The sequence below is a fragment of the Mytilus edulis genome, chromosome 3 (genome assembly GCF_963676685.1).
Source record: "Mytilus edulis chromosome 3, xbMytEdul2.2, whole genome shotgun sequence".
Classification (NCBI taxonomy): Eukaryota; Metazoa; Mollusca; class Bivalvia; order Mytilida; family Mytilidae; genus Mytilus; species Mytilus edulis.
Genome location: NC_092346.1, coordinates 22,071,744 through 22,087,803, shown reverse-complemented (window position 1 = coordinate 22,087,803; position 16,060 = coordinate 22,071,744). Strand labels below are relative to the sequence as shown.

Below are 16,060 nucleotides of genomic sequence, written 5' to 3'. Positions count from 1 at the left end.
TTTTGAACACACTGAACATGTTCAAAACCAGAAATGTTAAGATCCTGAACACCAGATGTTAACATTCAGAACAGTTGACATAGGTGTTCAAAGTGATGGTGTTCAAATGTAGAACATGTTCTATTTTCAAGCGTACATAATTTTCCATAAATACTAAACTTAATTAAACTGTTATAAAAACTATATTGAATCAGGCAAAATATACAATAAAACATATTTTAACAAGTAATACTTTATATAATCAAATGAGCATATATGTAAGACATGTAAAAAAGTACACAAGAATACCTTATATCACAAGTAACAGTCAGTGAAATCACATACATAATGTTTTTAAATTGACTTCATATCACAAATAAGTATTTACCCCTACATGAAAAGATAGTTGCTACATCATGTGTATCCTAACCGAAAAAGCATGTCAAAGTGATAAGTAGATAGTTTATGATATAGATATTTGTCACAATGAAAGTTTAAAAGTTTGCAAATTCCAAGAGTTCTTGTGCGATCACATACAATGAACGCTCCACTTTTTAGTGCATCTTCACTTAAAGCTATCAACTAAGTGGCATTTTATGTGTTGTTATCAACTTCCAAATGTCAAAGTCATCCACAACAAGTAATGTCTATGAGCCTATATATCCTGCAAAATAAAATTAAAAATTAATAGAAAAGAGGTTTTTTTTTTAATAAAACATCAAATTATGCAATGATTGTTATGCTTTAATTTCGATGTATACTAGAGTACAAATTGGTATTCTATGGCACTGAAATGCAAGTTTTGACATTATAAATTACAAAAGTCGATTTCTTGACCTAAGGTATACAGATATAGAAATGATACACCCACATAAGCTATTAATACACACATATTGTCATACCTTTTTTGATATCTTTTTTTCCAACACTTTATAGCATGCAGAAATGACCTTCGTGGGATTATTGGCTACCGGTTCCTAATTCAAACATTTCAATCTAACGATTCCTGCAAATAAAAAAAAACCGAATGCATTTTCTAAGTCAACTGAAATGGTGTTCCAAATGTTTACACTAGTGTTCATCAATTGAATGTGTGGTGTTCAGTTTTTAATGCCTTTGTGTTTCACTTTTGAACACTGGATGTTAGAGTTATTTAACACTTAGTGTTCATCATTTGAATATGTGGTGTTCAGTTTTTAATGCCTTTGTGTTTCATTTTTGAACACTTCATGTTAGAGTTCTAAACACTTAGTGTTCATCAATTGAATGTGTGGTGTTCAGTTTTTAATGCCTTTGTGTTTCATTTTTGAACACTTGATGTTAGAGTTCTTAACACTTAGAGTTCAGCGATCTTCAGCTAATATACGTGGATAACTTGGCAACAATCATCATTTATTCTGTATAACAGACAGACGATCACAGACTGGTTATTCATCAGTTTAGGAAATCATTTGTTATGAACGTTTAATCTAAATCCTGTTCTTTAATTCGTCTTTTATTTTGTTGAATATTTGGGTATAACGGTTATGAATATTTGACAAATATATATCTGACATGAGAAAATAACAAGGAAGCCATCGAACTACCTATGGAGATTATCCTAACTTGTTACTCACTTCTTTCATGTTCATGTGGGATAGAAGTCCCTAATCCAGTTGTCTTCCTTATGTGTATCCATTCTTCGTTAAACCGCCTAAATCACCAGCCGATATCTGTTTCCGGTATTTGGTACCCTGGTATATTTTTTTTAACGCGAGGTGTTCAAAATTTCGAGCGATTTGAACACTGATTGAACACGTAATGTTAATAAACTGAACGGATCATGAAATAAGATAAACATCGACATATTTTAATTACGATATTATCATAACAGGCCTAATTGATATGCATTATTTTGTCACTTATAAGTAAAACTAGTAATAATAATAAAATAAGTTCATAAACTATACATATATCATGTATATGCCAGCTTGGAAGTTTGATATTTCCCAATTACTAAAATATTAGTAAAAAATTCACAAGATCATCATCCTGCGTATACATTCATATATTTTAAAGAATTTCTTTTTGCATTTGCCAATTAGAAGGATAGAAAATCGGACAAACGACTGTCTTCTTTTTTTAAATCAGAATTTGAACACTGGTGTTCACTGTGTCTGAACACACATGTAAATAGTTTTAACACAAACGTTAAAACTTTGAACACGTCTCTAAGCATTAACATATGACGTTAAAATATTTAAACATTCGGTGTACAAATTTTGAACGCGTCCGGACGCGTCAGGCGTCAGGTATATTTACAGTGTGGCAAAATCTGCAAAAAGAAAAACAATGCAGTGAAATCTTTGCCCTAGTGCCTATCATATCGTAAAACGTTACGTAAAAAAATAACTTGCTAAATCAAGGCGGTAGTGTGGAGACTTTTGAAAAGGGACCTATGCTTTAACAGTATAAGCAAAAAATTCCTAAACACTGTTAGTAATAATCTGTATTATAGGCAACACACTTTCATACATATGAAATAGCCGGAAAAAACGGTGTAAAGTCTTGAGATTTATTACTGTGTTGGTTGAAGGAACCGCATTTAAGTATAACCGTGCAATAAGTCTGTTTACCAATAAAATGTGCATGCATTTTTGATAGTTCAAACAGGGTTAGTTCACCCCGTATAACATAGATACAAATGAATCCGGACGTTGACGCGTTCAAAGCGATAATCAGGACAACATTTCGGATGAAAAAAATTTCGAATGCCTCTCTACAACTTAATTGAGTATATATAAATATGGTAATGTGCATGTTAGATTATTTATTCAATTATACAACTGATGTTAGTTTAATTTAAAATAAGCTCCTTTTATTTTTATTTGTAAATTCATGATATGACTTTGCGGAGATGTAGAATTTTATTCCTTGAAAAGGCGAAGGAAGTATAATTGCACTCATTGTGTAGCTCGTTGATTGTTATGATGTAATGGTATACCACTTCTCCAAGTTAACTCCGTTAGTTTTTTTCGTTTCGGGCCTTTTATATCTTCCTATCAATCTATAAAGGTGCATGCAAACATTTGATTTTAAGCATGTGGTATAATAAGATAAAATGGAGAATGGAAATGGGGAATGTGTCAAAGAGACAACAACCCGACCATAGAACAGACAACAGCAGAAGGTCACCAATCTAAGGGCCAAGTTCGGATGGATATCTAGAGTAGATTGAATTGACATGGTCATATATAACACCTGTTATGATTGGATAAAGCTTTTCCGCCATTAACACTCGAGGAACCCTGGTTGTGGCAGGGTTCCTAGAGATCGACTCGATATCCCGGATGTTATGACGTCAATCCAATCAAATTTGAATGTAAACATATTCAGAGTAGGGGCCTTGTACTTCCGGTAATCTAGAGACCTTACTCTTCAAAATTATTTACCGTTCATATGGAACTCTAGTCAGAACTCTAGTTCCATCCGAACTTGGCCCTTCAGTTGGCCCTAAACAAATATATCTACTAGATCAGTGATAATGAACGCCATACTAAACTCCAAATTGTACACAAGAAACTAAAATTAAAAATAATACAAGACTAACAAAGGGTATCTTCTTATTTTTGCAGGAAGCCTGTGCTACTTTTTGTTTACCTCAAAACCTGTACAGATTTTGGATAGCAAATTGTGATGAGCCTGTAAGTGTAGAATATAACTATATATTATGTCTTTTTTATACAAATGGTTGAAAAATAACTAATTCTTTCTTTTCTGTTTTGTATTTTAAATTCAATTCAACCGATCTCTACAACCAAGTTTATTTTTTTATTGCGAGAACCCTAAGGGGTTAACGCAGCATATATTGAACGACCTCTGTAGTCTTTCGGAACACTTGAAGTCTTTTCGGAACACATCTGTTCTTTTTTTTGGGCAACTAATGTATTTAACTGATCTAACGAATTTTCATTACCGTTTTGCATTTACTATAGAGATAAGTGTTTATCGACATTGAATAATATCCTACATCACTACCACATCCCTAGTTAATTAATTAGAGATGCATGATTAAAAAAAAACATGTTTTTCAAGACTTGTTGACATATATAACAGGATTTCATCTCATAGACTTAAAATTGAAACTGGGAGATATTCCAAATTAGAAGTTCATCAAAGAATTTGTGATAAATGCGATTTGAATAAAGTGGAAGATGAACTTCATTTTCTTATAGAATGTCCTGTATACTCTAAGGATAGAGACATGTTATTTGATCTGATATTTAAAGAATGTAAAAAATTTTACTCCTTGGATATGGTCAATAAATTTATTTGGCTATTAAACTGTGAGTCTATTAATATTTTAAAACAACTTGGCTATTTCTTATCAAAACACCTGCCTTGAGCAAACATTTATAATATAACACTGGGATACTGTAAGTAATATTTAAAATGTCTAACTTTTTAAAGCATACTGTTTTGTTGTTTTGCTTTATTGTATTTGTAATTGTTTGTAACTATATATTGTCATGAATGTATATGCACTATGCCCCTTGAGGGTACCTCTTATGGAAATAAAAGATATTCTATTCTATAACAAAAACTAAATAATTCTTTTTTACCTGAAAATTTGCACTAAGGCAAGATATGTTTCATTTTCAATAAAGATTTTGACACCTAAGGCGAAATGAGAATAAGCCGGTGATGTGATTTGGTGGAGACAGGACGTTTGCGCTTGTTCACCTGTAAAACGATAGCGCTTCAATACTATGGACATTTGCGCTTTAAATTTTGATTCGCCTGTATTAAAATGACCGGACATTTGCGCTTTTTACCTATATAGTACTGCAACCAGAGTTCATTTTTTTAAAAACTTTAATGGTCCGGAAGAACACACACCTAAATTATATATGGATGGAAAGAGGAAAACGTGTACAAAAAGAAAACTTTGGTCGTAAAAATCCAGAATGGTCACATTTTTGTGAAATTGAGGTGAAAGGTCAGACCTAAATATATAAATATTTCAACCACAAGGACAAAAAAGGAGAAATTTTCTGATATTTATTCAATAGAATATGCTACAAAAACTATTCATTCATAAGCATATGCTATAAACGATGTTTAAAAGACAAAGTTGACTACTTATACGAAGAGCTGCCATTACAAAATGGCGTTGATTTGGAACCTTCTGATTTTTTTTTCATTTATGACATAGCAAAAGAAGAAGTGGCCTTGACCTTTTCAAATCCATCAACTTTCATATTGTGTATAGTGTTTCACTACAGTATGTTACCGAATTATTTTCTAACCTATAAAACACCAGTTTATCAAATTATTTCAATATTTTTTCTATCTTTGAAACAAAACAAAATTCAAGCGCTGAAACAGTGTTTTTAATTTTGCATCTAAAAGGTTGTGTATTTTGTGAAAATTAGTATCTAGTTATAGATAAATACATATTGTGTATTTGCAAAGTCTGGACAAATCAGTTATAATACACATATACCATAGTCACCCGAGGCGAATGCGAGGTTTAAAAAAAAATCATAAGTGTTACTTGCCTTGATTAGGGGTTTGGCTGAGTGTAAAACAAAGTCAGTTTAGTGCATGAACATTGTCTTTGTGGGATAATCCTGGTAAAAAAGTTTACTCATCAATTGTTTCAGGCAAGGATGAAAAATTATACAATGTAATGCCAATTTGCTAATGTTGAAACTCAAAATCAGTCATAACCCTTACATAACTTTTTAAAGCGACACACAATAGCTCAAGTCTTCATCAACTAGCTTTTAGTCATCATATGCAGATTCAGTACGCGTATTAGCATTACAACACACCTCCCTTTTTTTACAAGAATAAGTTCGGCGCAGTACAGATTGTGTTCAAAGCAAACACAGTTTTTGAGTACAAATGCCATCTGGAGCGTAAATACCGTCTTGATTCTGTCAAACTCGTCAGGTATAGTCTTACCTCTGCATAGGAAACACAAAAGCCTTGTGAGTACAAAGTTTCGATCAATGTTCGTGACCCATATTTCCATATGCATATTCATGATATATCTGCACGGCCAATCCAAATGTAATGGGGCGAATGTTGCTACAGGAACGATTGATTTTGTAATAGCTATACATTTACGAATTTTTGTTATCTTTTAATAGGGACAATAGACGATTCAGAAGCGCCTATGTGATATTTTTCATCAATTAACTAACAAATGAACTTAAGAGCCTAGGCTCCGTGTTCAAGATCGTATACGATAACCTATATAATGGTTTATTTTTATAAATTGTGACTTGGATGGTGTTTTGTACCATTGGTACTCATACCACATCTTCCTATATCTATTAAGAAGATATGTGGTCATCTTTTCCATAGAAATAACCGAAAACGAGGACATAGCCCATAAGAGCACTGCATGGTGGCAGGGTGGAGTTATTGTTCCCCTTTTAATGTATTCTTGATATTGTCAGACACACCTTGGTGTTATTCTGAAAGTCTTAACATAGACTTCAATTTCCCTGCAGTAGATGTGGCATCCCCTATATTGAGTTCAGAGCTAAACTCTATATTTCATATCCCTTGGCCCCACTGTGTCTGAATTGTAAGGTGACACAATATCTAGTTAGTTCTGGAGTTAGGCAGTTTGGTAAGCATCAGAGACAATCTTGGGTATATGTCCAGGATGTGCTACATGAGAAAGGCTTTTTCTTATGGAAGAACAGATTATCACTACCAATCGTTATCAATGAACTGACAGCAAGTTCAAATTCTAATTTTTCAGTCACTGTTTTACCTAATTGCACAGGAGTTGACTTCAATAAGTACTTGGTAATGCATAGATAAATGATTACTCACATTAATTAGCACAACTTAAAAGACTGTCAACACGTTTAGAGGACTCAGTTTTGTGTAGTTTTCTGGGTTTTTTTTTAAAGGTTTTGCTTTTACACAAAAACCTGTTTTCATATCCAAACTACAAGGAAGAAACTGAGAGCGAGATCGTATAAAAGTGTCAGGTTGTGAGGATGCATGTGGATCAGTTTGATCACATATATGGATTTCTGTTGTTTCTAATTTAAAGTTCCCCAAGGGTGACTGGGGAAACGAAATATGGTCACTTTGTCTTCTCCTGACCGGCAGTAAAACGAAGTGGGGCGTCCGTTTGGCTTAGCGAGATGTATCAAGTTCGCAGTCACGGCCGGTTAGAATGGGAACGTTAAATCCGATGCCTCGTGTAAAGAGAGTGCCACGTTCTTTGCACGTTAAGAACCCTTGCAACAACTCTCTGATGGGTCCGTATGTGGCCTGTTGCAATGCAAACATTCTGTCCCAATCCAATATACCATCATTTTCAAGACCTACCTATTGTTTTTATTGTTAACTTGTTCTCGTCCTGAAAATGCATGAAATATTTGCCACTGGACGTTAAGCAACCAACTATCAATCAATCAATCAATCTAATTTAAAGACGCAACAATTTTGCCTTCTGGTGGAAGTCTCATAACATCATGATTGATTATCCCAAGGAAAGCAGAATATCAAGAGAAGTTGGTTGTAGCATCACCTTGTCACACACCAAATCTCTGCGAAACTTCAATAGTACTTTTCCCCCGACCACTTGCATGCATATTAATTGCTCTGAGGTTAAACATTGACATTCATTTGTATTTTCACACAATATCAACTAAAGTCACTATCCGGAAACACCTCTTATCCAAAGGATTTGGTTAACTTTTATAAAAAGTCAAAATTTTATTAACAAAAATATAACTTATTTACAGAAAATACACGAAAGAACTACTATATATATACATATAATTAATTTGAGAGGTTTGGATATATATACATATAATTAATTTGAGAGGTTTGGATATATATACATATATATATATATGTCGTGTACAAGTTGCAATTTTGTACAGGTTATAACATGTACAAAAAATTTGTACATGTTATAATTTGTACAATGCAAAAATACAAGTTATAACATGTACAAAAGTACCTCATACATGTTATAACTTGTACAAAATATTGCTTAAAAATGGTTTTAACTTGTACAATATTTGAAAATGAAAATATGTTTCTATTATCACAAAACATGCCATTAACCTTAATAACATTTTCATCATTTTTTGTTATTGTCCATTCATGTTAGTGTGATACTTTTTTGATAAAGTCAATGACCAGTTAATAGTTTTTATGATTTCTTAATACCTTAAAGGTTTTTAAAATACACTGAAGTCAATAAACATTATTCCGTATTCTCGCCTGGTATTCAAACAGAAGAAGACATAGAAGCAATATTTGAAGCAAGTTCTGTATCCAATTATACTCATAGTGAAGACCCTTTGACCAAGACAGAACATAAAACCGACACTGAATTGAAACTGACAAAACAATATCAGAGACGGACATTATTACTGAAACAAACACGGAAAATGATGGTCTTGATTTAGCAGACAATAATGAACAAACCATTGAGTTAGAAACAGAAACAATGGTGAGTGAATCAAGTGATGCTAACATAGCTGATGAAGCAAGTATCAGCATGACATCTCTTTGTAAACTTCCTCTTAAGAGGGTGCTTTCAGGTGGTAATATTCGTGCTGTCAATATTAGTGAAGGTTTATCTGAAATTTCAAATATTGACATCAAGCGTGCACGAAAGAGGGCCCTTTCTGGACAGCATGCAGGTACAAGCTAGTGTCTTATAAAAAACTCAAAAACTAGAATAACTGTGCTCTCCCAATGTGATAACGTTATATTCCGTCCATTTATAGGGGCCCTGTAGACAGTAGATGAGAGAAACATTGAAGACGTGGTGATGAGCGTGAATGAATATGGCGGCTATAAAATTGGAACTTATGTTGGACAAATAAAGAGAAGCTAGGTTCATTTTTTTGCAAATGCAAGTCCCAATGAGTGATATGAGTGTGAGAGAGATAGTGCGTAAGTTATTATTGAGAGGAGGGCAAGTTTTTGTGCATTGTCAGTGTAAGAAAGGCAGTTGTAATTATGGTAGGTGTAATTGTAGGAGAATGAAGGTTTTGAGCAACTCAAGGTGTCACATGTGTCTGTCTTTTAGCAACAAGTAAAAAAAATTATGTTTCTAAAATGTATGAAAATGTAATATTTTATGCATGCTGTAAATAATGCACCTTCTTTTGCTTTTGATTATTGTTCTTTATTATTTAATAAATTTCAATCATGCATGTATATTCTGCTTTAATATTATTTTTAAAATTTTGTACAGGTTAAAACCATTTTTAAGCTATATTTTGTACATGTTATAACATGTATGGGGTCATTTTGTACATGTTATAACTTGTATTTTAGCATTGTACAAATTATAACATGTACAATATTTTTGTACATGTTATAACCTGTACAAAATTGCAACTTGTACACGACATATATATCCAAACCTCTCAAATTAATTAACTTATCCTACAAAATCTACATAGTCACATCGAAACTATCAAATTCATTTTGAAGGAAAAAATAAATGGTGGAGCTGATTGATGGATAGCAAAATTTCTGTAATTAAAAAAAGATACAAATGATGTTTTTAATTTTGAGTTTTTGACACAATTATTTGGAATTTGCCCAACAAAATTTGCATGCAGTATCGCAATAATGTTTTGTCCTCTCAAATGTCATGCACTGTTTTTGAATCATATGTTTTCTCGTTTTCATAGAAAAACGCGTTAAATTTGTATCTAAAAAAAGCCAACTTTAAAGTTGAAAGTTTTACTTGGGGATGGTATTATATTTATGTCTTCATCCTTCCTATGATCCTTGATGATATGTGCATCAAAAATATTTACGAAAATAGCGGGAAATTTAACCAAAAAATATATTTTTGGATTTTAAGGTAACTACCCAAAACCGTAAATTGAAGGGTTCCCCCATTTAAGGGATTAAATACCAAAATGTGACCAGACGGAAATTAAAATATAGATATCATTCTATCAATTTAAACAATTTGCAGCCGTGTGTTATTCCGGACCATTAAACTCGTTAACTAAGCGTCTTTTTCGATGTCAGTTGCAGTACTAATAGTCGTATACAGTCTATGGAAGAAGCGTATCGATAAAAACTTTTCTTATATCACATAGCGATATTGTCTAATATCAATAGTAAATATGCAGACATTCCATGCGGAAAATGTTGTTTTCGGCAACGAAAAATTAAGAAAATACTAACTTTAAAACTTATTGTTCAAATATAAACAACAGTTGAGTCTAAATATACATTCAGAAGTTAGTAAAAAGCTAAGGTTTATGTCCGTGTAAAATTTGAAGTGCTGTGTTTTTCTTATATACATAAATAAACAAATGCTATACGTTCTTATATCAATGCGATACTTATAAAATATCATAGCGGTGTTTTTGTTATATCAATATTAGTAATTATTAGTATTAATATTAGAATGAGTACCCATATTTTGACAATTTTACCTATTATGTCTGTTTTGTTCACGCATCCTTATAAATATGACAGAATTTGATGAGAATGCCATTCACGTGAGAGTTTAAGCGCTATAAAATCAGTTTCAATCCACCATTTTCAAAATTTGAAAATCCCAGTACCGAGTCAGAAATATGACAGTTTTTATCCATTCGTTTGGTGTGTTTTATCATTTGATTTTATCATTTGATAAGGGACTTTCTGTTCTGAATTTTCCTCGGAGTTCAGTATTTTTGTGATTTCACTTCTTAGTAGTATTGTATGTAAATAAGCAGTTTTAAGACCGTTGCTTAAATTCAAATTGTTTTTTGTAACATCTTACAAATTTCTCAATTGGTTTCGCAAAACTAATCAAATAAGAGTTTAATAAACAATGTCGTAATCAAATAGCTAAGTATCAAAATGATTGTTCTCATATATAACATTTAGCAAATTTTATAATGAACGCACCGAAATAATATATATCCGATATGCTCGCAACGCACGCATGGAAGACTTTCTTTATTGATAACAATGCAACTAACTTGTGAGAAAGATGAATCATACTGTCCTCGTTCAGATTGATTCGACAAAATCTGACCTGTACTTTTGAATATCCTTTTTTTTATACAAATATGACCGTTGGTTTTCCTGTTTGAATGGTTTAACTCTAGTAATGTTTCTGTTCCTATATATGTAACACAATTGTGTTTCATATAAATAAATAAATAATAAGTTTATTATAGTGTCACATATTTGATCAGACAATATATATATACAACAATTCATAATACAAACAAAGATCAAATATCCAGCCTTAGAATAGACTTATGAGACACTTTAAAACACAACAGACAACTGTACATTTATATAAAAAATAAAATGAGCATTTCTTTATAAAATTCAAAAATAATTACTGGTTTATCACATTAAGTAAGCTGTTTTTAAAAATCTTTACTAGTAAAAGTATCAATTAATATTAGATAGACTATATTAATAAAGAGATTACAGATAAAAACATTAGCAATGTTTAAAAGGTTTTGCCAAAAACCGGATACACTTTTTAAAATAAAAACAGACAAAAAGAAAGAGAGAAAAAATATATATATATATTTCTAGGGAAACAAAAATAATGTAAATGTGATGATATAAGTAAGTGATCTAGCTAAAAAATATCTGTACTTAAAAGTAACAATAATAAAAATGATAGTAAAAAGAATTTAAAAATATAACTATGAAAAATATATGTTAATATTCAAATAAATTTCTTCCTTCTCTGATAAAAATTGAAAAGTGCGTATGATAATGAGGATTGTATTTCTTTACATTTCATAAGACTGATAAATTGACTGTCAATATCAAGAGTATCAAAGTTTTCTATAAAGTTTTTGGCTCGAGAAAATAAATTATATCTTAAGTCATCATACATAGTGCAGTTCATTAAAAAGTGTTTCTCGTTTTCTAAGACGTCATTCGGACAGAATTTACAACTTCTTTCATTAACTTGTATTTGCGGTCGTGCATATCGGCCTGTCTCGATTGCCAACGGAAGCGATCCACTTCGGAACAGGGCAACAACTCGTTGGACCGATCTTGGCAACTGAAGCTTCAAATATTTTTCTGTTTCTACTTTTTCTTTGTATTGTCTATATGTACGTAGTTTATTGCCGTTTGGATTGTTCTTGTCATTAAAAAGTTGCTAACAAATTCGTCGTTGTCTACAATAATTACGCGCTCATAAATTGTTCTCATCGCAGTTTTTGTCGTAATGCTATTATCGTTCACTATGTCCGTAGCATTAATCTTTTGTATCATTTTGCTAACTTGGTAGTACCATCCCTTACGCCTATTTGCAATCCATGCTGATATCTTACGGGTAATACGGACATCGTCTGATCTACTAATTCGACACATCAGACGAATACAAGCAATACGCTGTTTGGTAAAACAAGAGGACCATCCAATGTCACCTCTGACGGCGGTATTTGATGTATATTTGCCTGCTGACAAGAATAACTTAGATGCCTTATTCTGAATCGAATTAATCACTGAAAATGTTTTAGTTCCCCAAATGCCTGCTCCGTAGAATAAAACGGGTTCTACCATAGTGGAATATAATTTTGTGTATACACTGTGAGTCATTCCACCAGCACTAATGAACTTTCCATATAGCATATTTCATATCATTAATTATTATTATTATTACTGGAGTATTAATTAGGAAATTCATTAAAAAGGAATTAATTACAGCATAATTCAATGAAATGTACCCTTTGGACACTTAATAACGATCTGTACGAATATTATAGACATATAACCTGCAGCCAATAAATGACCATGTCTACTGTGAAATAACATGTACCCGTCAGGGGTTAATTGCATAGTAGAGCTTTCTTACAAATTGACGAAAGGTATGTATGCTTGACGAATCATACGTAAGACTCGTTTTAGGGATCCTTTATTTTTACATATTTAAATAATAGTCGTGGAACTTCGGACAATTATCGTGCATGCAACGACACTTATTAAATTGGATTTTTCTTGAGATATATTTAGGATTTCGGGACGTACGGTAGGCGAATTTAAGCTTTTTAGTGTACTGGCCAGCCGGACCAGTGGACTTTAGATCTACTGGTCCGGCTCAAAATTTACTGGTCCTGCAAAAATGACATTCATTTGATAACCACTAAAAGATATGACAGATGTTTAGTTTATTTTCCTCAACTGCTTTCCTCTTCTTTATTCCAAAAATACCCCAATACCCTAAAAATAATTTCTCAGGTTTATTTTTTTGTAAAAAAACCGAGATAGAGATGCAATCATTGATTTTAACGAAAAATTTCTACTGGTCCGCCGGACCACCAGCTGACAAAATCTACTGGTCCGACACAAATTCTACTGGTCTCGGACCACCGGACCAGCGCCAATCTCGACCCCTGAGTCGGTAGGTTAGAATCTGATTATTGATACCACCAGGTCGGAGGAGATAACACTACAAAATATTCTAAATATAGAGTAGTCAGACAAAAAAAAATGACTAAATCACCCCACTCTTAAATATTACAATGTTGCACTGTTTAACATAAGAAAAAGTCAAAGCAATTTTGTCCTAAGAAAATGTCAAAGCAAATACATTGTTTCCTCCCCTAACAGAAACACGAATACTTCCTTGATTCAAAATTTGCAACGCTCAAAATAATAAAATGAAAATGTAGAAAAAAGATGATCTTCATACTATGCCATACACTGGTGCTCCTTTCATAACTTTTGAATCATCGCTTCTCCCCTGGTAATATTAATGCCCCCCCCCCCCTAAAAAAATAAAAAATGTGTATATATGATACACCAGAGCAATGGAACGGTTATTTTAGCGTATAACTGCGTTTTGCCTATAGTCCTGAACATTCATGAAATATTAGCTACTGGACGATAGGTAACAACTTCGCGTCTATCTTCCAAACGTGTGTACTCCTAAATCGTCATTATTGAATCCATATCTATTTGGTGGAGAATTGTAGATTTATTTTCTTGAAGAAAAAAAGTCTTTTTTTTCTAGATTTATTCAACATTACTTTTTAAAAACATTGTAGCATCATTTTTTAGCAAATCTCGATATTCCACTTTGACAATTTGCTGAAAGTGTACTGTAACAAATAAAAATAAATATGAATCTTGTCGTTAAATTTAGACTAACGTACTTCAGTAATGTCATTGAAATGTTAATCGTGAAACTCGTGCTTAAAAAATTCCCGCGGAAATGTGTGTACTCGTGGTTTACGTAAGTAACGTATCGGAAGTAAGTGTATTTGACCCAATTTTTCTTTGTTTGATTATATTAAAATCGTGTATTATTTGCGATATTGTTTTTTTTTAATAAACTTGATTTAGAAAAGAATGCTGTTTTACTGGATAAAACAAAGACTCTTTTAACTGTTATTGTAGAAATGAAATACGTGCTCCCTTTACGTTCGTTCGTACCTTTCGTCAATTTGTAAGAAAGCTCTAGTTTGACAATTAACCACAGACTATTTATTACTCCACAACCAGACGACTACGTAACCGGCCTACAGCTATGGACCGTGTGTATAGACCACTGGACTATATAAGATCTCTGAATGGACTTCAAGGACAATTCGATTAGACGAGAATTCGATTAGGACAGATTGGTAACGGAGATTCCGCCAAGGTCTCCCCCTCGTGGGTAGGCTGGAACTCATACGCTTAATATCCGAATGTACTCCATCAGGACGAAACAGTTATACTATATACTATACGATCACTTGTCCGTGTGACAATTTATTGAACATTCAAACAATTCAACTTTAAAGACAGTTGTGAACATTCGAACATTTGATCTTTAGAATCTTTCTTGACTTTGAAATTACATAATAAAATATTTAATCACTGACTGTGTCACATATATCGTGGTGTTCGCTTTTAGCCAAGGCTCCGCGTTTAAGGCCCTACTTTGATCTATAATGGTTTACTTTAAACAAATTATTACTTTGATGGAAAGTTGTCTCTTTCGAACTCATGCACCATCTTCTTATATCTATAAATCTTTAAAAAATTCCCCTTATAAATAACTACTTACCAGTCCCCCAACTGAACGATCTAAATTTATAAATATAGAAAAGATATATAGCATTTCTAACATCAAAAGACATTTACATCTTATTTATTTGTGTTCCTAACATATTTTTTAGTACTCATATTGAAGAAATGAATTCATAACAAGCGATACGGATTGTTATTTTGCACTAAGAAATGTTCGCGTATTTATATGATCGGTTACTAGTCAAAAACGAAAGTCAAATCTCTGTGGTAACAATACATCGGAATGCCCTCAAGAGTGTCCACGCGGCGAGCTGATTATGTTCGTAGAGATATCGATTTACCAACGGGAAAAGTCTTTGCTATAAAAAAAAAAAAGAACTGGTTTCCTTCTCAATATTTTTTTCTATGTTAATAATAAATAAATTTTCTGTTTGACAAGATTTTTGATTTTCCTTGTATCTGAAGTTGTCCAATTTATAGTCTGAGGCTACTCAGTTGGTATCTTCAAAGTTCAGGACATTAGCATTTGTACATTTTGATATGTTTTGATTATTTATTTTACCATTTGAATATTCATTGTAATTTGGAGCTGTATTGGATTGGATTGTTTTAATGAATGTTTTTTTTAAGTAATGATATTTTTGTCTATTTCGATATTACCAATGTGGATAGGCTATAGCAGTGTGACCAGTATATTAGAATCTAATAGGTCGGTAGACTATTTGCAACAGCATTTAAATACCGCTAATAATATTGCATCATCACTTGAAATAGAATTAGTCGGTTAAAACATGTGATTGAAACAATAGACTGAACAGGTTGTTTACACTTTCAACTATAAGTAGGGTAAAGCAACATTTTCGAAATGATAAGTTCATGTAAGCCTTAATTTTGTTACAGTTACGAAATTTTAGTGATATTGATCCTCAAACATTAAACCGGTCATGATCTAAGTTTGTGAATTATGTTTGCAGTTTTCTTAATATGCATTGTGACGTGTCATCGTATTAGTTTTATACTAGAAAACTATAGCAGTTATATTAGAAAAGTATCGCATTCATAAATTTTTGATATTAAAAAAGTATCGCATTCATAA

General features: G+C 32.3%; 1 protein-coding gene across 1 annotated transcript in view; it reads left to right on the top strand.

The window, feature by feature from the left end:
- Positions 1-16,060, top strand: part of LOC139514210 (uncharacterized) — a 179,066-nt gene that overhangs the window by 3,109 nt on the left and 159,897 nt on the right. The window contains exon 2 of the mRNA XM_071303036.1: positions 3,594-3,662. Within this exon, the coding sequence (XP_071159137.1) occupies positions 3,594-3,662 (69 nt within the window). The remainder of the gene's footprint in view (positions 1-3,593; positions 3,663-16,060) is intronic.